The sequence below is a fragment of the Gymnoscopelus braueri genome (assembly GCF_963280865.1).
Source record: "Gymnoscopelus braueri genome assembly, chromosome: 7".
In the NCBI taxonomy this organism is placed as follows: Eukaryota; Metazoa; Chordata; class Actinopteri; order Myctophiformes; family Myctophidae; genus Gymnoscopelus; species Gymnoscopelus braueri.
Window position 1 is genome coordinate 56350512 of NC_137608.1, and position 25168 is coordinate 56375679.

Here is a 25168-nt window from a genome sequence, read left to right on the forward strand (position 1 = left end):
GCAGTCACCACTAGGGGGTGCAGTCACCACTAGGGGGTGCAGTCAGTCACCACTAGGGGGTGCAGTCAGTCACCACTAGGAGGTGCAGTCAGTCACCACTAGGTGGTGCAGTCACCACTAGGAGGTGCAGTCACCACTAGGAGGTGCAGCCAGTCACGTGACTGCAGTCAGTCACCACTAGGGCACTAGGAGGTGCAGTCACCACTAGGGGGTGCAGTCAGTCACCACTAGGGGGTGCAGTCAGTCACCACTAGAAGGTGCAGTCAGTCACCACTAGGAGGTGCAGTCACCACTAGGAGGTGCAGTCACCACTAGGAGGTGCAGTCAGTCACCACTAGGTGGTGCAGTCACCACTAGGGGGTGCAGTCACCACTAGGGGGTGGAGTCACCCCTGTTGAACACGAACCCTTCTACCTTTAGAGACGTAGTGAAATTTTTCACACTTTTAGAGCATATCCGTGGTCATAAATATGGACATAGGCCTGCAGGCTACAAACACTAGCACTGTGCACCACGTGAGTGAGGTTCTACCGTGCCATAGCCTGAACGGATGGAACCTTCTGATTGGTTGCGAGGCCGTTTCAGACTGAAACTTCAAAATAAAATGACCGAAAATGTCATTTCACTGCGACTTTAACTGGCTGAAGCGTGTTGGACTTCTTTGTACCTTTATGAGTTAAATGAGGACACATTTCACATCATGTGTAAATGTACACAGACAAATACTCCAACTAACTACATTATTTATTTTATTAATATTTAAAATATTTAATCACTTCAATCTGAAGTGATGAACTTTAACCTTTAACCTCCTATCATGTCTCATCTGAAAGCTTTTAATTAATGACAACATTTTACTTTATAAACATATTTCTGTCTTTCTTTGTTTTTCTGTTTCTCTGTCTTTCTTTTTATTTCATTCTAACTATGTTTTTCTTAAAAATTCCCAACCATCGTCTTCCCGGAAACAGATGATGTAACATCATATCTTTAATCTGATTGGCTGATTTGTCGAAACTACAGAACGAGTCTTCCTTCATTCTCTTTCAGACTCCAGAACTTCTCTTTCAATAAACATCTGTTTATTCTCATCTGTTTATTCTCATCTTTTAAATTCAGTTCAGTTTTGATCAGTGATGATGAAGATTACAGCCACCCTCCTCATCCTCTCCTCTGTACTTCATGTCAAAGCGATCCCAGGAAGTAAGTACATTATATTAATGTTATTATATTAAAGATACTGTTATAATTATTTTACACTGTGCAACCTGACTTATGAACAATACACACTAATAACACACACACACACACACACACACACACACACACACACACACACACACACACACACACACACACACACACACACACACACACACACACACACACACACACACACACACACACACACACAAACACACACACACACACACACACACACACACACACACAGTGTTGTAGTGCTAATTTTGTAAGTGGGGGAGCGCACCTCTTTGACACATGCACGCGCTCGCATGTGTGCATGTGTGGATGTGCATGTGTGCATGTGTGGAAATAAATGTGTTACTTTATTTCGGTTTTAAGGTTAACACATAGCCTGTCAATAACGCATATATGCGTTCTTTAGAATCCATCACTTGCCTGCCAATAACGCATATATGCGTTTTTAGAAAAAAAAACATTTAAAAAAAAGAATTTGACCCAAAGACCAAGGAGATATGATTTTTCGAAGATCTAGACTCCTATCCACTTCCTTGTAAACTTAAAACTGAAATTTCTGTATCTCGGCTCCTGAGTACTTTTTTTTATTTCAATGAAAAATCTCTGGCAGAAAACTGCATAAAATCTGAAATATTTCTGGCAGTCAATCGGTTAACCTCTGATCCACCCGTCCCCCCCCTCCCACGAAAGCCCCCCGTAACCACCCCACCCCCCGCACGCAACCACTCCGCTGCGCTGCGCCAGGCCGCGCTGCGCTAAAACGCACTGTCTGTGCCTGTGGTGCTCTACTGAAAGCTATTAATAACATATAGTAATGACAAGGGTGCAATTATATTCAATGATATTTAATTGTTTTGTGGAAAACACATGGCTCATCATGCTTACTTAAAGGAGCTACACCATGAATTTAAAAAAAATATTTGATATTTAATATCATATGGTGTATGTCCCTCAAACCTTTTTCAAAAGGTTTGAGCCTAAATCATCACTCAGATATACTCATCCCAAGTCAATTGTCTCTGGCTTATACAGCACTTTCTGCTGCAATACCAAAACGTCCACTTGGGCAGGGGGGGGCTACTGAGCAATTCTGTTCAGTTAATAAATTCAGTTAATTAAAAAAATATATAAAAAAATAAAAAAAAATATGGAAAAATTCTGCATAAAAAGAAGCATCTAAGAAAAATACAAAATCGAAAAAAAAAAACTTTGAACATTTTTGAACAATTCCACCAAGTGTTTGAGGTGCCTGTTTCACCCACTTCCGGGGGGCGGAGCCAAAATCCGAGCCCGAAATATTTGTTCGTAGACCCCCACTTAGGGGGGGTAGAAAAAGTTTCGGAGCGATTCGGGCACTTTTCATTTAACATTGGGTTTGCCATCAAAAATGTTTATGACATCATAAACATTGCCATTCTGAGATCGCCTGTTCAGACACGCCCATTCTGGAAATCCATGAAATGAGAAGGAATGACTGAATTTAAAAAAAAAACATTTTTTGGGGTACAAGAGACACTGGGGACCCCAAAAAATACAAAAAAACAAGAAAAAAGTGATTTTCATGGTGTAGACCCTTTAAAGAGAGACTCACTTGCCTTTTCTTAGTGCTTTTCATTGTTTGGACAGAAGAAATTATAAACATTTAGCCAATATTCAATCATCATTAATATATAACAGACAGTGAACTGGTAAACTGGTGACAGCATGTCATGCATTAATTCTTAAACAAAATTGAGGAAGAAATAAGAATAGAAATAAAACAAAACAAACCAAAAAGACGCCAATAACCCCTGTCTTATAAAAACTGCCAAAGTGGGTCTGGGTTATCTGACATGACAGGCTGTGCCACTCTGGTTTTTGTGCTTTCTGCCGTGCGATGTGCTCGCAGCCAAGTCTTGACATAAGGCTCTGGATTCCAGGACCTGAGCGGAGGTCCATGCTGTCTAATAAACATCAGAGCCGACACACGTTCTGTATGCATCTGTATGCATCAGTGACAAGGTCCTGCAGATTCCTCCTCTACAACATCAGGAGGATTCGCCCCTTCCTCACGGAGAAGGCAGCCCAAGTGCTCATCCAGGCTCTTGTCATCTCCCGCCTGGACTACTGCAACTCCCTCCTTGCTGGTGCTCCGGCATCTGCCATCAGACCTCTGGAGCTTGTTCAGAAAGCTGCGGCTCGTCTGGTGTTCAACCGCCCCAAGTTCTCCCACACAACTATCCTTCTCCGTTCTTTACACTGGCTCCCCGTAGCGGCTCGCATCCAGTTCAAAACCCTGGTGCTAGCCTATAGGGCAGTGAAAGGAACAGCTCCTTCTTACCTCCGGGCTATGGTCGATGCCTACACCCCTGCCCGACCACTTCGGTCTGCCACCTCGGGGCGACTGATTGCCTCGTCACTCAAGGGTCCTTCTGGCCGATCCACACGGTCACGACTCTTTTCTGTTCTGGCCCCACAGTGGTGGAATGAACTTCCCACTGATGTTAGGACAGCAGAGTCACTGCCCATATTTCGCCGCAGGCTGAAAACCCACCTCTTCAGGAAACACTACCCTTCCTCTCTGCCTGACCTACTTGTTGTTAACTAGTTGTACGAACGCTTGTTTTCTATTGTTGTATTGTTTATTGGATCTTGTTTAGTCGATACACTTATTTGTTTTAGCTCATGCTCATTTGATTTAGCTATTTTGTCTCATCTGTTTAAGGAAATAGGTAGCTGATATATTGCACTTTTACCTTAGCGCTAGGTATACTCTTGGTTGCTTGTTTTTGCAGAAAATGCACTAAAGACTTCTGGTGATTAGTAGTTTTCGTTCCCTACCTATGTTGAATACACTTATTGTAAGTCGCTTTGGATAAAAGCGTCTGCTAAATGACTGTAATGTAATGTAATGTAATGTATGCAGTCGCGAACGGAGTGATGTTATTATGAGGTTCATCAGACTAAAGCCGCGCTCGCATTCTGCCGAGCTGCATGGAATGAGCATATTACAGTTAATAAGGGGTACAAGTGCGGCTGGAACCTTTCTCCCTCCACATTCTATGTAGTCCCTAAAAGCATTCACTGAAGATGTGCCTTCAAGGCTGAACTTCTCACACAGAAATCTGATACTACTTTCCCCATATGCAGGTGGTATTGGCTCTGGCCAATTGTCTGACTCCATAACTCTTAGATGTTTTAATAACTCATTGTAGTCAGACTGACATTGACTGTTTTGAACTGAACTGGCGCCTCTGAGTGAAGCTGTGGCAAACATACGATTTGACATATTATCAAGTAGGCTAGTTAAAAACTGCTGTCTATTAATAGCAACAATTTTACAATTATCTAGCAGAGACGGACCCAAGTTTGCCCTCTCTTGCAGCTATTTCAGCCTCAAGTGTTTTTGTGCCAGGTTTCTCTTTCAGTGCTCTAATAAAGGAAATGCTGCGTTTAATTAGTTTATCTGCATAAACTATAGAGGCTGTGTGTCTCTGTAGGCACTCTGAAAGAAGGGCTAGTTCATTAAGCACATCATACATGAGTCCCAAGTCAAGCATGAACTGTTTTGAGGACAATCTTTTGAGCATGCCCTCATGCTGTTTTCTATCTGTTGCCGTGCGCGCGTCATCTTTCATGGCCTTTGAAAAATGTTAACAGAGTGCTTCAAAATTATTCCACACTGCAGCGACTGTGCGGAATGAGCTTGCCACCCAGTGTACATCACCACGCTTTTTTAAGGTAGTGATCATCAAAACCATGCCTATTCAAACAGGCTAACAGACTGTGTTCTGATAATCTCTGTTGCAACACCTGATTTTCTGGAATGGGGGCTACTAGTAGTTGAAGTTGCAGGTGCCGTGGACGTGGTGGCAGTGGAACCACCATCTAAGGGCATAACGCATAATAATAAAACATCTCCATTTGATTTATACCCAGGGCCAGCACATACTAATAGACAATGTTTTTTTTATTGCCTTTAAGACAGGACTGCTTAAAAATGCGAACTCCATAGCCTACAATAAGACACAGACCCACAGCAAAATACTAAATTCACCTTTGTCGGACTCGTCCTCATCAGAAACAAGAATAAGCTCGCTGTCGTCCTCAATCTCCTCATCGGCTGCTGCTTCAGTAACAACTGGTGGGCGTTTGGATTCTAGAACTAGTTTTATTCATGAATTTGAAGAGTGATGATTGTTTTAAATTAAACATCTTGATGCTGCTGGCCTCTGGGATGGCTGTTAGGCTTAGCTTCCGCTTTGTTCTAAATTCAAATCAAAAGTTGATTGATTGACAGCTGTCAGCCAGCAGGTGTGGTTGATCTTCTTTGATTTGAATGGAGGCGCCCTCCTTCTGCCTGCCCATGCCTGTTACGCCCCGGCCTAGGGGAACCGAGACGCAACATATGATGTGGAAGACCGCCCTTCCCAACTCCCAAGAACCGCCGTCCAAACAGTTTGCTTTTTCGATCTTTTCTTTTTATTCTTCAAAGTCGTTACAAAACTCGCCAGGGGCGAAGGAATAGTTACAACAAAACAAAACTAGAAAACAAACCTCTTACCTACACACGAAAGAAAGCAAAATACAAATACTAACCTCCCTATCGGAAAACAAAGCTCAAACAAATAATAATAATAGTCCCCCCCCCTTCTTAGCTGAGACAACAGATCACAAGATGCTGGCAACAGTAATCGGCCGAGGCCGAGTTAGGATCGAGCTGTAAGCATCGAGATCTATAGTTTAGATCAAGTGTTTGCAGAGATCAAGTGTTACATATCTGTTCGGCTTCACATGCACAAAATGGCTACTACAGAACACAGAGGAAGGACGGACGGGTTGGAAGTCGAGAAGGAACGGGTTCACTGTCGCCGGCCCGCTGACAGCCTTTTAAAGTTGAGCCTCCCTCTGGCCACCAATCAGGAACGGATGCGTCTGCTGCTGGCACGCCCCCTCCTAATAATCATCCAATCACACCACGCATGCACACACAGGAGAGAACCCTAGCCTACACTCAGCCTCTTCATAGTTACCCGTCATAATCATAACAATGCCATGGCTCTATTGGTCTGTTGTTGTCAGTGTTGACATCACAACCAATGGAGGGATTAGCTCTTGAGTCTGACTATTGTCAACTTCAAGTCTGCTTATTTGGCCTGTGGACCACCCCACAGGGTTTTATAAATCTCACCTGCACAACCCAATATTATGCTGTTGATACAAATGTGTTGCTTTTCATTGTGCAAAAAAATATATATATATATATATTTTTTAAGCAGTTAGAGAAGTGAGGGAGCGCCGCTCCCCCGCGTCCCCCCTCCACTACACCCCTGCACGCACGCACACACACACACACACACACACACACACACACACGTGTTGATTCTAACCTTTCATTATATTAAATGATCAGTGATGTAAAGTAACTAAGTACATTTACTCAAGCACTCAAGTACAATTTTGAGGTATTTTTTACTTTACTGGAGTACTTCCAATTTTCAGTATTTTAACTTCTACTCCACTACATTTCAGAGGCAAATATTATACTTTTACTCCACTACAATTATTTGAAAACTTTAGTTACTAGTTACTTTGTAGATTTTGATTACAAAACAATAACATACACTTCAGCCCTATATACATTTAGACCATTAGAAAATAGCAGATCTACAAGCTCACAATGCGACACATTGTGAGCTTGTAGATCTGCTATTTTCAAAAATATTTTTATAACTTTGAAAACTTGTGAAATGGGACATTCTGCATAATGAGTACTTTCTACTTTTGGTACTTTAAGTACATTTTGACACCAATACTTTTGTACTTTTACTCAAGTAAATTAAAAATTCTGGACTTGTAACAGAGTATTTCTACATTGCAGTATTGATACTTTTACTTAAGTAAAACATTAGAGTACTTTTTTCCACCACTGTATATTATATTACATTATATTATATAATGTTATGTTCACATCCTGAAATAAATCATTATGAATCTGTTTCATAATATTATAAAAACATTTAAATCTGTTGAATAAAATGTTTGACAGGAAGATACTTCATGACTGTTTAACATGATGATGATGATGATGATGATGATGATTGTTATTTGTATTTAATGTCATCTTTGTTTTATTTCCAGTGTTTCATGAGCACATTCAACTCCTTGGCTGTTCAGACACAGTTAAAGACTCATATAAAGAGTGGATGCAGGGACTGGATGGTGAAGTGTTGATGTACGCAGACTACAACAAAGGGAAGATGGTGGAGCCTCAGCCTCCGTTTGTAGATCCTATGACCCTCCCAGGAGGTTATGCATATGCTGTGGGTCAGCATCACATCTGCAAAGCCAACCTGGACTTCATTGTCACTGCCTTGAAGAAACCACCAGTGAAAGGTACATGAATACTATGAACACAATAGTTATTAACTAAAACGGTTGAATATATTTAACATTAATGAAAATGTTTAACCCATTCAATCAGGGAACACATATCTGTCAGTTTAGATTTCTCAGGCTGTTTAGAAATAGCAGATCTACAAGCTCATAGCGCAGCACTGAGTGCCTGCTATTTATTTATTTTTAACTTGAAAAAAGTTTTAGAACCACAGATATTATAGCAACATACGTTTTTTTTTTTACTGTTAGGATTTAAAAGACATTTGTAGAATCCCCAGAAGCAAAGATTTGAGTTACAAATGTTTCCTTTAAAAATATATATATCCAAAGATTTGCGCAAACTTTCATGATTTTTCAAAAATAGCAGATCTACAAGCTTGCTGACCATAGCGCGGCACCGAGTGCCGCACTATGGTCAGCAAGCTTGTAGACCTGAACAAACCAAAGAATAACAAAGAGCAAGAATTTGGACTTCAATAGCCTTTTTCATGTGATAATGAGTGACCTCTGAGTTTCACATGTACGCTAGGCGGGGGAATAAATGAGACACACACACTAACGTAGTCTATATAGTATGTTTTACATACATGAGACACACACACTAACGTAGGCTATATCGTATGTTTTACATACATGAACACACACACTAATGTAGGCTATATAGTATGTTTTACATACATGAACACACACACTAACGTAGGCTATATAGTATGTTTTACATACATGAACACACACACTAACGTAGTCTATATAGTATGTTTTACATACATGAGACACACACACTAACGTAGGCTATATCGTATGTTTTACATACATGAACACACACACTAATGTAGGCTATATAGTATGTTTTTCATACATGAACACACACACTAACGTAGGCTATATAGTATGTTTTTCATACATGAGACACACACACTAACGTAGGCTATATAGTATGTTTTTCATACATGAACACACACACTAACGTAGGCTATATAGTATGTTTTACATACATGAGACACACACACTAACGTAGGCTATATAGTATGTTTTACATACATGAGACACACACACTAACGTAGGCTATATAGTATGTTTTACATACATGAGACACACACACTAACGTAGGCTATATAGTATGTTTTACATACATGAACACACACACTAACGTAGACTATATAGTATGTTTTTCATACATGAACACACACACTAACGTAGGCTATATAGTATGTTTTTCATACATGAACACACACACTAACGTAGGCTATATAGTATGTTTTACATACATGAACACACACACTAACGTAGGCTATATAGTATGTTTTACATACATGAACACACACACTAACGTAGGCTATATAGTATGTTTTACATACATGAACACACACACTAACGTAGACTATATAGTATGTTTTACATACATGAGACACACACACTAACGTAGGCTATATAGTATGTTTTTCATACATGAACACACACACACTAACGTAGGCTATATAGTATGTTTTACATACATGAACACACACACTAACGTAGGCTATATAGTATGTTTTACATACATGAACACACACACTAACGTAGGCTATATAGTATGTTTTTCATACATGAACACACACACACTAACGTAGGCTATATAGTATGTTTTACATACATGAACACACACACTAACGTAGGCTATATAGTATGTTTTTCATACATGAACACACACTCTAACGTAGGCTATATAGTATGTTTTTCATACATGAACACACACTCTAACGTAGGCTATATAGTATGTCTTTCATACATGAACACACTAACGTAGGCTATATAGTATGTTTTACATACATGAACACACTAACGTAGGCTATATAGTATGTTTTACATACATGAACACACTAACGTAGGCTATATAGTATGTCTTTCATGCATGAACACACTAACGTAGGCTATATAGTATGTTTTACATACATGAACACACTAACGTAGGCTATATAGTATGTTTTACATACATGAACACACTAACGTAGGCTATATAGTATGTTTTACATACATGAACACACTAACGTAGGCTATATAGTATGTTTTACATACATGAACACACACACTAACGTAGCCTATAGAGTATGTCTTTCATACATGAACACACACACTAACGTAGGATATATAGTATGTCTTTCATACATGAGACACACACACTAACGTAGGCTATATAGTATGTTTTTCATACATGAACACACACACTAACGTAGGCTATATAATATGTTTTTCATACATGAACACACACACACTAACGTAGGCTATATAGTATGTTTTTCATACATGAACACACACACTAACGTAGGCTATATAGTATGTCTTTCATACATGAACACACACACTAACGTAGGCTATATAGTATGTTTTTCATACATGAACACAACTGAATCAGTTGTGTGAAGCTCCTCCCATGTGGCTTCCTGCTGTAAATGTAGCTTTGGGGAGGAGGGGGGTTGAGTGGCCCCGCCCCACTCATTAACTATTCTATTGTTATTTAATTAGCTTCCAATGGTTCTTAATCACTTGTCCCATTCACCTGAAGACGCTCCCTCGTCTCTCACAGTGAGTTGCAGTCAGTGTGTGGGCTGCTAGCAGTGGTGGAAATTTACTGACTAGATTTACTTAAGTACTGTAATTAAGTACAATTTTGAGGTATTTGTACTTTACTTGAGTATTTCCAGTTTTCAATACTTTTAGTTTAGGCCTACTTCTACTCCACTACATTTCTGATCCACATATTCTACTTTTACTCCACTACATTTATTTGCGATGCGACGGATTGTGAGCTTGTAGATCGGCTATTTTCAAAAGATTTTCATACATTTGAAAACTTGAAATGGGACATTTCTGCACAATGTGTATTTAAGATATTGAAAACATTTTAATGCCAGATTTCACATCCTGAACCTATTTTAGACTTTATGTAGTGATGTTTGGCCCATGGGAGGCAGTTAGCCTAGAGTTGATATTATACAGATGATAATAAAACTGAACATTAATGATATTTTTAATTGTCTATTTCCAGATGGATATGTGTACTATGGGGCTCAACGCTGTGTGTTTAACTCCAGTGAGCTGAAGGACATACAGTACATATACTCAATGAATTTCGATGGTGATGAGGTGGTCAGGTGGGACAGTAGAGTAGATCAGTTTGTTGGATACACTGAGTTTGGTGTGAAGCAGGCAGAGGGCTTCAATAAAGATCCTGGAATACTGGCTTATAGGAGAGCATTACGAGAGGCATTCTGCAAACGCAACATTGAGATCTACTACCGCACTGTTCTGAACAAGAGAGGTGAGCTGATCTCAGAGCAGCACTCAACACTCATCACCTCATAAACTATAACATGACATCATAATAAATCATTCTATCATTCTTTTCAAAGCAGATATAAAAGCTCATAGCGGGCACCGAGTGCCATGCTATGAGCTTGTAGATCTGCTATTTTTTAAAAATCGTGAAAATTATAATATAATAAATATATTTTTAAAGTTAACATTTGTAACTCGAATCTTTGCTTCTGGGGGTCCCTGGAACAACATTTTTGACAAATGTTCGCTTTAAAAATATATATATTTAAAGATTTGCACACATTTTCACGATTTTTTAAAACATTGCGGATCTACAAGTGCCGCGCTATGAGCTATTATGGTATATACAATAAGGGTAATAATAATAATAATAATAATAATCATCATCATCATCATCTTTTTTAGGAGTGGAGCCCAAAGTGAGACTGAAGTCAGAGACTCCCCCTCGTCGTGGTGAACACACTCACATGCTGAGGTGCAGCAGCTACGACTTCTATCCTAAAGTGATCCTGGTGACCTGGTGGATAGGTCAAGAACCTTTGACCTCTGGTCTCTCCTCTACCGATGAGCTGTCTGATGGAGACTGGTACTACCAGTACCACTCCTACCTGGAGTACACACCCAGGTACACACCTAACAGACACCGATACATAGAAATACACACCTCTACTGGTACTACCAGTACCACTCCTACCTGGAGTACACACCCAGGTACACACCTAACAGACTAACTGAAAAAAAGTGTTTGTGTGTTTGTGTGTGTGTGTGTGTGTATGTGTGTGTGTGTGTGTGTGTGTGTGTGTGTGTGTGTGTGTGTGTGTGTGTGTGTGCGCGCGTGCGTACGTGCGTGCGTGAGTGATACAGATCAGGAGAGAAGATCACATGCATGGTGGAACATCCCAGCCTGACTGCACCTATCAAGATGGACTGGGGTCAGTTACTGTAATCTACTGTAGGCCTACTTTACTGTAATTTAATGTAATCTACTGTAATGTGTTACACTACACTCTGTTTTAAAGACGGGGTTCCGTGATTTTCAGTGATCCCCCCCCCCCCCCTAAAACATGATCAGGTATTATGACATCAGGTATTATGGTTATACTAGGAGGGAAAAAAAAGTGTACACACCTCCAGTTCATTAAGTATACCTGGTTCTCACCTTAGCACCTATCACCTGAACCAGTCCCTCCGCCTCCTTTCCTCCTAGTCCCTCCTCCTCCTCATGCCCACACCTGTTGTGTTATGATAATGAGGGGGAGGGTATATTTCTACTGCGTCATTAAAGCGCTGTTTTTCTATTGGCACGTTTGACCCTCAAGGTTTCAGCCTCCAGGCAGAAACTCAAAATAGTCAGAGAAGACATAAAACACCATTAAAACACCACCAGGGGGCTTAATGAAGATCTATCAACCTCATAGACACATGAAAGACAGAAAAAGTGCAAAACCACCTCTTTAAGGGTTCAAGGATTCTTCTCTTTTTGAACCCGAAGATACATTTGTTTTGCAGAAAGGAAACACAGCAATCCAATTAAAAACAAGACTAATAATACAGACACCAGAAATAAAAATCAATACAAATACATTAAAACATCCTAAAAAAAGTAACCATTCTAATAAGAAGGTCATGACAAGAGCCTCACCTACTTAGAGTCACGTCTAGATGAGGTATATCATCTTTGTTTACTAATGGCTGCAGGTACAAAGACATTTATAGAATTTATAGTATTTATAGAATTCATTGAATTGCTGGAGTGAAGGAGCTGAGAGTGACTGTAAAGTATGAGAACAGTCCTTAGAGAATGAACTGGTCTTATATAAATGCTGCATTAATATCAAAGGTAATGGTCTCGTGGTTAGAGTGTCTGCCCTAAGATTGGCAGACATTGGCAGCACTTGGTGCCACGCTACGAGCTTGTAGATCTACTATTTTAGAAAAATTGTGAAAAATGTTCACAATTTTTCTAAAATAGCAGAACGAAATAGCAGAACGATTTGCACAAATTGTGTGCAAATCTTTGAATGTATACTTTTTTAAAGCGAACATTTGTAATGTCTCTCAACAAATGTCTTAATGTTTCTGAAAAACTATTGTTGCTATAATATCAGTGGTGCTCAAACTTTTTCTTGTCAAGGACCCCAACATTAGCTGATCCCCATCAAAATATGTTGTACCAGCCCCCCCCCCCCCTCCAGAAGCAAAGATTTGAGTTAAAAATGCTGTTTTTAAAAGAAAATAGCAGATCTGCTATTTTTGAATAGCCAGAGTCTTAAATAATGCTTATACCTCAAATATAAAATGACACTGATGACTCCATGTCAGAGTCAGTAAAGAACAAGGTGTTTTAATCTACTGTAATGATATGATATGATATGATATGATATGATATGATATAATATAATATAATATAATATAATATAATATAATATAATATAATATAATATAATATAATATACTATAATATAATATAATATAATATAATATTTGTATTGTCAGATTTCTCCATGCCAGAGTCAGTGAAGAACAAGGTGGCCATGGGAGCATCAGGTCTGGTTCTGGGTCTGGTCTTGTTCCTGTCTGGATTCATCTACTTCCAGTGGAAGAAACGAGGTGATTAACATGTTTAATTAACATGTTTAATTAATTATTATACTACCAGTGGAAGAAATGAGGTGATTAGCTTGTTTAATTAACATGTTGACTGTTGTTGTGTTATTTTGTTGTTGTGTTGTTGTGTGTTATTGTGTTGGTTATTGTGTTGTTGTGTTGTTGTGTTATTGTGTTGTGTGTACATTTGTGCGTTTTAGAAAAACGCACAAATAGAGAAATACACACAATACAGTAGGCTACATAGGATTTATTTGTGTGTGTGTGTTTTAACTGTCTCTCTTCTTCTTCTATCAGGTCGTATTCTGGTGCCGACAACCAATGACGATCTTTAGACTCCTCCCACACACCCAGGTTCACTTCCTCTTCCTTTTTACCAAACTTTTTTTTTAAATGTATAAAAGTGTATAAAACTATAAAACATACACAAAACAACATGCTTGTGTAAGAAGTGAAACAACTAGCCTGGTAAACCATCCTGGTCGTGTGAATTCAAATTATCATGTGTCTTCTGCTTCCTTTATTATAATAATGAACCTAATAATCAAATTTAATAATCAAATGATTTGTTGTCATCACACTGATGACAATGTGGTCAAATGGGGGGGGGGTCCTCTTGGTAAACTGTGTAGTTTGGACCATGAGGATTAGGGGTGTGCCGATACACTAATTTCACCAAACGATACGATACGATATTTGGCTCACAACTTCGATACGATTTCGATACGATACGATACGCACTTTTTTTATTATGAAAAATATAAAAAGCAAATGCAAACAAATAATTCTGTTTTTGCATTATTCAGATATGCGAACTTGTAGCTTTTCAGCTACAATAGCCGTTTTGAATCCAAATAGGGCAATAGTGTGACACCTGACCCGAAAAAACAACAACATGTTGTCACCCTTTTCACCTCGGGGCTGTTTGCATGCCTGATTTTTTTTTTTTTAAACGATTTTTTTTTTCTCAAAACGATACATATCGTCACGAAAACGTATCGCGATATATCGCGGGACGATATATCGGCACACCCCTAATGAGGATTGATGTCTCCATGAATTGAGTACGTGGGGATCTCATTTGAAACAAGTCATTTTGGCTTTCATGAGCGATCCATTTTAGCTGAACACAACATTTCAGTGAACTGAACCCAATGATTCAGTTCATTGAACACAACATTTCAGTGAACTGAACCCAATGATTCAGTTCATTGAACACAACATTTCAGTGAACTGAACCCAATGATTCAGTACTTTGAAAACACTAGCAGGATCAAAGACAGAACCTTGTGGTCCAAAGGAGAGTGTTCTACTAACTGAGCTGCCCTTCCATTCCATTCCATTCCATTCCATTACATTCCATTACATTACAGTCATTTAGCAGACGCTTTTATCCAAAGAGACTTACAATAAGTGCATTCAACATAGGTAGGGAACAAAACTACTAATCACCAGAAGTCTTAAGTGCATTTTCTGCTAAAACAAGCAACTAAGAGTATACCTAGCGCTAAGGTAAAAGCATAGCTGCGGGAAGACCTTTTAGGTTTTAGGGGTGCGGTATGCGCACCCGTGCATGCACGCGCAGCGTGTGTGCATGTGGTGTTCTGGGCGGATTGGGTTAGTTTTTTCCCCATTTTTTGGTTTCTTTATTTCGGTTTTAGGGTTAGGATTACGGTTAGGTTAGAGTTATCTCTCCGCGGACAAAAGAAAAACACTTCAGCACCACGGAGAGTGGACAGCGACACTGTCACTGCTGTTGCATAAACACACTACGGCATTGTTTTATTGACAGACTGCTTTAGCTTTTAAAGACCACAATTAAGTTAAGAACGGCAAATTAACAAACTGACACAGGCAATTAACCAGGCTCAGCTGAAAGCAACAGCATTTTTATTAACATAAATCTGTTTTTGACATAATTGCAGAATTGTCATGCAATGTAGCAGCATTATCAAAATAAATAGCCTAAACTTAACATGGCGCACACACAGAGGCCATGCCACGCCAGCAGGCTATGGCACAGAACCCCATCAGAACAAATAGGCCAGCCAATTTGCCAAGGCACCGATTATCAAAACATATGAATTACTGTGGCACAGCGGCAGCACACGACACACACTGGCCACGCCAGGCAGGCACAGAAACCCATCAGAACAAATAGGCATAGAATACACAACACACACAGTATGGCAAGGCGCTGATTATCAAAACACAATACAGTACAGTATTATTATTAATACAGAAGGCATATATAAATTTGCAGCAGCTGCCCGGCCTTCAGAACACAATAGAATACAGTAGGCTATATATAACATTTATTAAAGTTGTACAATGCAGAATCACAAATAACGATTTTTAGCAACCTCTGCTGGTCACTACCGTCACTGCATACAATTTCCCTAGTCCTCGATTACCCAGAATTCCATTCGTTTTCACCGGAAGCCGGAAGCGTTTCAAAAAGCGATCTTTTAATTGTTTTATACTATCTACGGATCGTTTCTCTTAGCCAGTGGAGCATTAGTTACCATGAGCTGTGCTTTCTTTTTCTGTTCTTTTTCGATCTTCCAATCCTACATTATCTTAAAATCAGCGTGAGGTTCCTTTTTGTTAATAGCGCGGTAGTTCCTGGCCAAACAGGAAACCGTTGCGGTAGTTCCTGAGGACGTCGGCCACGACGTCATGACGTTGGCCAGGAACGTCATTTTCCCGGGAAAGTCCCCCCGTACACGTTCAATAGAAAATATATAAATAAAAGGCTTCCGGGGGTGAAATTCACGGAGTGGGTGTTGTGAAACTTTTGCCACTCACAAAAGATATACAATTTAACTTTAGTTTTGTTGAAAACGTTACCTAGTATTACTTTAACAGTTGGCACATGTGGCCCATCATCATTACAGACACAATACAATAAATGTTATTAATTGGCTTAAACTTTTCCAAATGTGCTCTTGCGCTCTGGGGTGATGGAGATAAATTCCCTCATCAGCGCATGTATGTCCATGGTGTCCAGAATGTCACTGTGAACATGCATAAGGGTCAGATGTGTCAGTCTTTTCTGGGTCATTGTACTGCGCGTCCATGTTTTCAGGCGCCGAAGGGTAGAGAATGATCTCTCTGAGGAATCGAGATGCAACAGATATTGACAGACTGAGGCACAACTTCATGAGGTTTTCGACATCTCTGAACATTTCTCTGGTTTGTGGCTGAAGTTTGGTGAGACATGAACCCACGTCTGCGACTGTAGCGCATGGGGATTCCTTAACTATGTCTCCCAACATTTTGAGTTGGAGCTGCAGGCGGTCTGTGTCCAGCTGCTCATGCTTGGGCAGATGAAGGGCCTGTGCGTCAAATTCAACTGTGCCCTTTGCTGCGTTGATAACGGTCCTCTCTCTGCTTGCTGCTATACGCATGCTGTCCTGGTCAAATCTCCTCTCCAGTTCTGAGTGCACCAAATCTACAGCTTCATAAAACTCGTGTCTCCACTTGAGTTCTGCTGATTCAACAACCACCATTTCGGGTACCTCTGTGTGACGAAAGCGGGATGGGGTTTTGCTCACTCTTGGCGTACACGTCTGTGGGCATCTTCAGGCCGAGTTTGGAAGCACATGTTTTCACATTGGCAGTCATATTGGCCACTACGTTTTCATCCCTCAGTGCTGCTACCCTTTCTCTCAGGACATTTGCGCATTTGAATGCCCCAAGTGTACTTGCTTGCCTTTGAGCTCTGTAAGCTTTTGGCGACTGCCTCACAGGGCCTGAACAATGCGTCACAGCACAGAAGCGCAAAGAACGTTTTTGCTTTCAATGTCTGTTTGTGCAGATCTTGGCCCTCGTTTCCCCTCTGACACTCTTGTCATCCTTAAGTGTGTCAAGTGTGGCTACCAGAGTGCTGTATGAGGAGCAGACGCGCGAGATTGCCTTTGTGCGCACACACCACCGGGTTGGACACAGGCCTAAGATGTTAGTTACCACTTCATCTACATCAAAGAGAGATTCATACAGTTGTTTACGTTTTGATGATTCTTTTATAACGCCTGCAACACCCCGCACAAAGTTTAGTGCATCCGCCACAAGGCTCACCTCACGCGCAACCTCTTGCAAAACCAGGTCCAGAGAATGGTTACAACAGTGAACATACATTGATCCTGGCACAGCTCCTTCAGTCGTGCTACGTCAGAAAAGCGTCCCGACATATTGCTTGCTCCATCAAAACAAAACCCTGCAAGCCGTTCGATGGGGATATTTAAACGCATAAAAACGTCCTTCACACAGTTGAACAGGGTTTCTGCAGTTGAGTCGGGCGCATTGTAGAAACCCAAAAAGTCACAGTGGGACTCCAGGTTCTTGTCCACATATTGTAGGCTGCATGAGAACTGTTCCATAGTACTAACGTCGGTTGTGCCATCAGCTGTCAATCCGTAGAAGGCACATTCTGATGAGCGTGACACTATCTCCCTCCGTATAGCGCGGCCAAACATTTGAATGATCTCATTCTGGATAGTATCTGACATCCAGTTATCTCGCTTGCGCACCCACTCGTTTTATTTTTGGAGATTGTATGTGCGTTCCAGCATGTACTCATAGAGAACACCGTCACGAGTACTATCCCCTCTGAAAGGAACTCCCTTGCGCCCAAGGAAGCTAATAGATCGAAACAACAGTTCCAGTACATCCCTAGCTGTTTTTTGCTGTTGAGCAGCCATGTCTGATAACATGGCACTGATTGGTGTGCGCCCTAGACTACTCAACTTCTCCACCGACTTGGAGTGCGCTTCTGACCTCTCATGCTCTTTGAATTTTTCTGTTGCTTTGCGCCAATTAGTGAAACCACCGTTAACTAACGGGTTGTCGAGCCTAACAGTATCTTTACTCATCAGTTTTTTCTCCACTGCGGAAATGCAAGAAAAACACATAACACAGTCACTGTCCTTCACGTAGTGTATCCATGGCCATTTTTCAAACCAACTAGGCTTGAATGATCGGTTATATGTTTCCTTTCCAAAACGTCTCCCCGGGAAGTTGAAGTCCTTGGGCTGGAATGGTTGATCAACAGGTGAACTGTCCGTAGGCATACGCTGATTCGTGATGATGATAATAAAACCAAAAGGTGTAGTTTAGCATTTTAGAATATGTATTTCTAAAATAGGCCTGTTTTCTTTTATTCCCCAACCCAGTCCATTTTTTATTTATATGAATAAAGTGACTTTTTTTTTTTATCCTACCCCCCTCCTGCCAGAGGGGGGGCGGTAGAAATGTTGTTTGAATGGACTCGTTTCTACATTGATGGTTACAGTAGTTGCAGGGAGGCTGCTGGGAGGTTAGGTTTTTAACTAGTTTACTAATAGCTTGTTCATGATCTATTAACTATTTATAGCATAGTTTTAAATCATTAAATACTACCACACATTTAACAAGTTATGAATAATACATTAACTAATACTTTAGAAATGATTCATTTACTATTATAAGGATTTGTTGTTCTAAAGTGTTAACATGTTCACACGGTTAATATATTCTGATTCTTATTGGTTTATTGTCTTTTCACAGAACACCTGGGTGTGTTTTCAGAGAAGCAGAGAGTCATCGCTGCCCCCTGGTGGAGAGAGGAGGAAATACATGTGTGTTCATTCAGCTTTTAAATAATCATAACAGCAGCACAATGATGACATCATCATCCTTTTTCACAAATGTGTCCTTTAAACAAGTGGACAACTATTAAAATGTAGTAGACGTGAATGCCTGACAGGGCTTCCTGTTACGACCGCCTACCTGGTTTGTGTTTTTTGAGTTTTTAGTTCTTTTGTTATGCTTTATTTTGTTTTGTTTGTATTTTATGTTTTTTTTCTGGCTGCTGCGCTGTTAGTCTGTCCTGAGATATTTGAACACTGTTGAAGGGCCTGTTGCAGCCAATGTGATTGTAGTTTACTAGGTGTATGAAGTTGCTGTGATATTGTGAAGGTGTTGTGATATTACTGATTGACCTGGGCATAGGCGGGGCTTCAGCCAATCTGGGGGTACAGCCAATTTGGGGGCACAGCCTATTTGGGGGCACAGCCTATTTGGGGGTGTCACAGGTGCACAGCATTAGGGATTGGGAATCACAGAGGGAAACATACAGTTTTTCAACCGTGTGTGTTTCCGTTTGTTTTCAGTTTGTTTTGAGTTATTTTGGGTTTATTTTCTTATCACAGTTAGGTGTTTAGTTATCCGTTAAACACTCGGCTTTGTTTATGCTGTTATCATCCTGCTTCAAAATAAACATTTTAAATGCACTCAAAGAGAAGACCTGAGTTACTGTCAACACCACGCGTTGGAAAAGCTTCACACCACATCCCTCACTGGACATTATTTGTTGTTGGGCTGCCTTTACAGGGCCTTTATGCTGAAAATATATTTAATAACATTAAAACATACTTGAATGACATAAAACATACAGGGGTTCCCATGGAAATAGGGAAACATTTCCAAATAGTGAAAAAGCTCTAGATATACCGTAATAGACAGACAGACAGATAGACAGACAGACAGACAGACAGACAGACAGACAGACAGACAGACAGACAGACAGACAGACAGACAGACAGACAGACAGACAGACAGACAGACAGACAGACAGATAGATAGATTTCCAGTTGCCCCCTGGCGCCCCCTGGTGGCTTGGCGACCACATTGAGGGGGTCCCAGGTGGTGACAGTAAAGGGACAATTTAAGGACTTTTAAAACCTCTTTAATACCTTTAAAAAAATGTAATGAGATTAAAAAAGAGCATTACTGCATCAACAGTAATCAACAAACTATACTATAAAAACTGGTCAAAAATATTGGACAAATTGTCAAATAATCTAATTAAGAAAAAGGCAAATATTGTGAAAATAGTCGATCTACAAGCTCACAACACCTCGCAACGTGAGGCATTGTGAGCTTGTAGATCGGCTATTTTCACAATATTTCAAACAAATGTAATGCCTCAACTCCTACAATTCCAATCACCTGGGGGGTCCCAGTTCAAATATGATTATTTTGGGGGGTCCCAGTTCAAAGATGATTATTTTGGGGGGTCCCCAGTTCAAATATGATTATTTTGGGGGGTCCCCAGTTCAAATATGATTATTTTGGGGGGTTGTGTGTGCAGCAGATACATACTGAGGAAGAGTCTCACTGCAATAAGTATAGCTTTTTTTGTTGACTTTAGTTGCTTCATTTTCCATAACAAACCACCAACAACCATCACAGTGACCCCTGGCGTCACAACATTCTACAGGTGACAAAGTAGGTGCTGCAAGCTGTCCTGCAGAAAACAAAACACACACACACACACACACACACACACACACACACGCACACGCACACGCACACGCACACACACACACACACACACACACACACACACACACACACACACACACACACACACACGCAAAACAGAACTGTGCAAATTGGTAGGTTAGGCTATAGATATATTTCCCCACAACATGTTGGACATTATTCCAACACAGGCTGAGCTTGATGTTGAACACTGATGTTCTTGTTGTAACTTTATACCATCTAAACAAGTGGTTCTCAACCTTTTCAGACCTTGACCCCCCAATATAATCATATTTGAACTGGGGACCCCCCACCCTGATAAGCACTTGGAATGTAGGAGATAAGGCATTACATTGTGTTTGACTCTAGATTAAAAAAAAAATTAAAATAGCAGATCTACAAGCTCACAACGCCTCGCTCCCAAGTTAAAATAGGATTATTTTGGGGGGTCCCCAGTTCAAATAGGATTATTTTGGGGGGTCCCCAGTTCAAATAGGATTATTTTGGGGGGTCCCAGTTCAAATAGGATTATTTTGGGGGGTCCCCAGTTCAAATGTGATTATTTTGGGGGGTCGCGGCCTGAACAGTTTGGGAACCCTTGATCTAGACCAGCTTCTTAATTGTCACCGTACCAATCTGCCACAGACCCATAGGGACTAAATCATTCAGAAATGGAGATTTAATGTTTTTCAAGAGCAGCTCATTTAATTTGTCAACTTATTTTCTATCAAAAAGAAGGGGTAAGAAAAGGTAATCAGAATCCATTTTATTGGCCTGTGTTTTTACACAAACATACAGTGACTGGTTGGCTGTTGGCTGGCTTCACACAAACATCACAGCAAAGTAAGGGTTAATATTATATCTGAAAGTGAAAATCAATCTAAAGTAGAAGTATGAATGTGATGGCAGTTGTGTTATGCAGATCAGTTGTTTTATGCAAACCCCACATCATCTTCTAAATCACATTTCCCCTGAGCAGCAATGTGCATCACCACGGCAACACACCATCTTCATCGTCATCGGCAACAGCTCCGTAAAGTTACTATTCTACCAGGGGGAGGAGCTTAACCACTTTAACCCAGACGTCCCTCAGGGATCCATACTAGTGACCTTCATGTTTACGCTCGACATTAACATATCTTCACTGAAAATAGCAGATCTACAAGCTCACAGCTTGTAGATCTGCTATTTTCCTGCGAAGGTTTTCCCAGAATACAGATACTGGGGTTTAAGTGGTTAAAACCAAACCGTGAAATGTACTGAAATTTACAAACAAATATACCGCGACCGATCGCCATTCAGGAGAGTTGTAGCCCCTCCCCTTACCCATTTTTATGACCACATTTTGTCAAAAAGGTGCAAACAAACTTATCAATTCTAATCAATTTCAAACACTTTGATTTTATTTGATTTTCTAAAATAAATCAAGTCAAAGCTTCTGCTATTTGAAACTTTTTCCAAATGAGCCACTCTGTGAGCTGACAACACACATTGTGTCACACTGTGAGCTTATAGACCACCGAAGTCCTGACGTCATTCGTTCATCCCCAGGTTTGCGGAAGTAATTTCTCTATGGAGAATAACATTGGGTCATCTTAGAATCGTCTCATATAAGAATTGTGGTCCAAAAATAAACAAACTGTCCCGGCGATATTGTCAGGGAGGAGGTTCTATATCGTTTATGATAGTCAGTCACTTATATTTGATACAGTCTGTTTCTGGTGAAAATTTAACTAATTCGGCGGAAGTAACATTATCGTTTTCTCACCGTCAGTTGATGCTTCATATCCATAAGAGTCAAACCGCCGGGTCATTTGTTTATTTTTGGAACACAGTTCTTATTTGACGTGATGTTAAATACGTCTATGGGATTCAGAATGGGGGTGGAAAACTGCGAACCAGGTAGACAAACAAAGGATGTGTAAATTACGTCAGACTTCGGTGGTCTATAGATTAATGTTTTAATGACATTACCAAAATGCCAGGTCTGAAGTGGTTAAAAATCAAGACAGATTGGCTGCCGACACCGAAAAAAACATTTCCTCACATTTCCTCATGGACGATGTCGTCCAAACCCACAGATCAGTCTATAGTTCTACCAAGAATTACTCTTCCTCTCTCCCAGAACCAGTAGTTCTCAATGATCAAAATGGTATTAAATGGGGGTCCTTGGTCTAATGCATATCAAACAGGGGGGTCCTTGAATCACTGCCGTAGCTCTTGTGGGGGTCCCTGGCGTATGTGTTCAAATGGGTAATATGTGTCAGTTTAGGCTTTAGGGGTCCTTGACATGAAACAGTGTTAGAACTACTACCATCAGGGTCCATGTGGAACAGCAGGGGGCAGCATTGTATCACACATAACAGTTTATCCAAAGCCTTGTCATAAATATCCCACTGAGCCATAGTGGGCTATTATACCTCCGTCTAAAACAGGGTTATAATTGGTCTAACAGTGAAAGTTTTTTAGACATCTAGGCTTAGCCTACATTGATTAGCTGTTTTTTAAGCGTCTGTATATAGACGTCTATGTTATAGACGTCATTTCAACGGCTATAATATAGACGGTCTATAAATAGCCGCTTAAAAAATAGCTAATATAAAAAACTTTCACTGTTATACCAATTATAACCCTATTTTAGCCCCGAGCCCTTAGACGTATTTTAGACGTCTAATAGCCCGAAAAATGCTCAGTGGGATGTAACATAAAACCAGTGGTTCTCAAAGTGGGGTCAGGGGACCCCCAGGGGTCCTTGAAGGGGTTCCCAGGGGGTCCCCAGCAAAATGTGTTAATATAGCATCAAACTCAGTTTAAGGACTTTAAACCCAGATACAGCTATTTAAAAATAATAATAATAATCTGGTAAAGATTAGCAAAATTAGGAATATTAGAAATATTTGAACAACACATATCTTCTATGGGGGTCCCTGGCACCAATATTCTCAGATAGGGGACAAATACATTTCGGGGTCCTTGACATGAAAATGTTTGAGAACCAGTGGCATTAAGGGCAGCCAGGAAGGCACAACAATGGGTGATCACTCCAGCTATGGGGTTTAACATGGACGACGGTTCCAGCTATGGGTTTGACCACTCCAGCTATGGGTTTGACCACTCCAGCTATGGATTTGACCACTCCAGCTATGGGTTTGACCACTCCAGCTATGGGTTTGCTCATGTAAAACGTTGGGATGAATTTAAACAGCAAAGAAAGGAAAAAAAAAATCATGAAAATAATAATAATACTCGTTGGATTTGGCAAACAGCAAATAGGCAAAATTCACAACAATATTTACACGATCCCTTCCCAATCCAGGGATGCATTTAATTTAAAAAGCATGAAAAGGAAAACAATTATCTTTTTTTTCCAAAATACATTTCTAAAGCAAAAGAAGGCATGTAGCATAGCGTTAGGCTAGTGTTAAACATGGGGATAAAACATGTTTCAAAGCAAGTTCCTCCCCAAGCTCTCCCAAACTAGTGGGAGAAATATGTGAAAAAGTTGTTCACTTCCGGCAGAAAGTGTGAAATTTTGCACCTAGGGGTATTTTTGGGCGCTGAATTAAAAAATTGCCGGATCCAAGAAGTCAGACCAAAGCGTCTGACTTATTAATGAGATAATTAGCATATTTGCCGCAAATATGCTAATTATCGAATTAATTATGCACAATACAAAAATGTACATGGCAGAAATGGATTATACGGGAAAAAATACATAAGAATCAACTGAGAAAAGTTTGGTACGGCCTTTTATGGAATTGTTATAGGTTTTGGCCAGTCTAAATTTAGTCATTATGCCAATTGATTCCTCCCCACACACACTTGTGTGTTGTCACTGCTGTTGTATTCTACTGACTCACCTGCCAGTGAGGAGCCTCCACCGGGAGGACGTAGAGCTTTTCCACTTGTGGGACAATACATTTATTTCTCATTAACTTGTTTATTTAATCTGTCCTACTCTGTTCTTCTTGGAAGCATTGTCCTGAACAGAAACACAGTTCTGTGCATGGTAGATTAGCCGCAAAACATTTGCATTTTCCAGCACACCGTTTTTTACACATGCATTTGATCAGCTCTCGACACCCTTTAGACGCCACCTCTGCCATCACCGTCCAAAATGGACACCAGCCATCGTCCTAACTTTTCACCCATCCCCAATCTGCAGGTGAAGGAATCTCTGGGTTGGCAATTTGGGATTGTCCCCAGATGTGACCAGCTTGAAATACTGCTCTCTTCACATGTTGACGAAGTGCCTCCTTTGTGGGTGGAATATTTTCCACTTTGCGATTTCCATGAGTAAATAGCTGCTTGCGTGCCTCGTTCACTTTCTTCAGAGTACCCC

General features: G+C 40.3%; 2 protein-coding genes across 4 annotated transcripts in view; both read left to right on the plus strand.

Annotated features, from left to right (window-relative positions):
* The window catches only part of LOC308089534 (H-2 class II histocompatibility antigen, E-S beta chain-like), a 36861-nt gene extending 17057 nt beyond the window's left edge, over positions 1–19804 (plus strand). Inside the window, exons 2-8 of the mRNA XM_080434323.1 lie at positions 7342–7596; positions 10625–10897; positions 11320–11539; positions 11779–11846; positions 13411–13524; positions 13819–13875; positions 19069–19804. Of these exons, the coding sequence (XP_080290449.1) occupies positions 7342–7596; positions 10625–10897; positions 11320–11539; positions 11779–11846; positions 13411–13524; positions 13819–13856 (968 nt within the window). The 3' untranslated portion in view covers positions 13857–13875; positions 19069–19804. The remainder of the gene's footprint in view (positions 1–7341; positions 7597–10624; positions 10898–11319; positions 11540–11778; positions 11847–13410; positions 13525–13818; positions 13876–19068) is intronic.
* Positions 1115–25168, plus strand: part of LOC308089529 (H-2 class II histocompatibility antigen, E-S beta chain-like) — a 142324-nt gene continuing 118270 nt past the window's right edge. The window contains exon 1 of one of the 3 annotated variants that reach the window (XM_080434310.1): positions 1115–1207. The gene's annotated coding sequence lies outside the window, so the exon portion shown is untranslated. The remainder of the gene's footprint in view (positions 1208–25168) is intronic. The other 2 variants (XM_080434311.1, XM_080434315.1) reach the window with 2 other exon arrangements.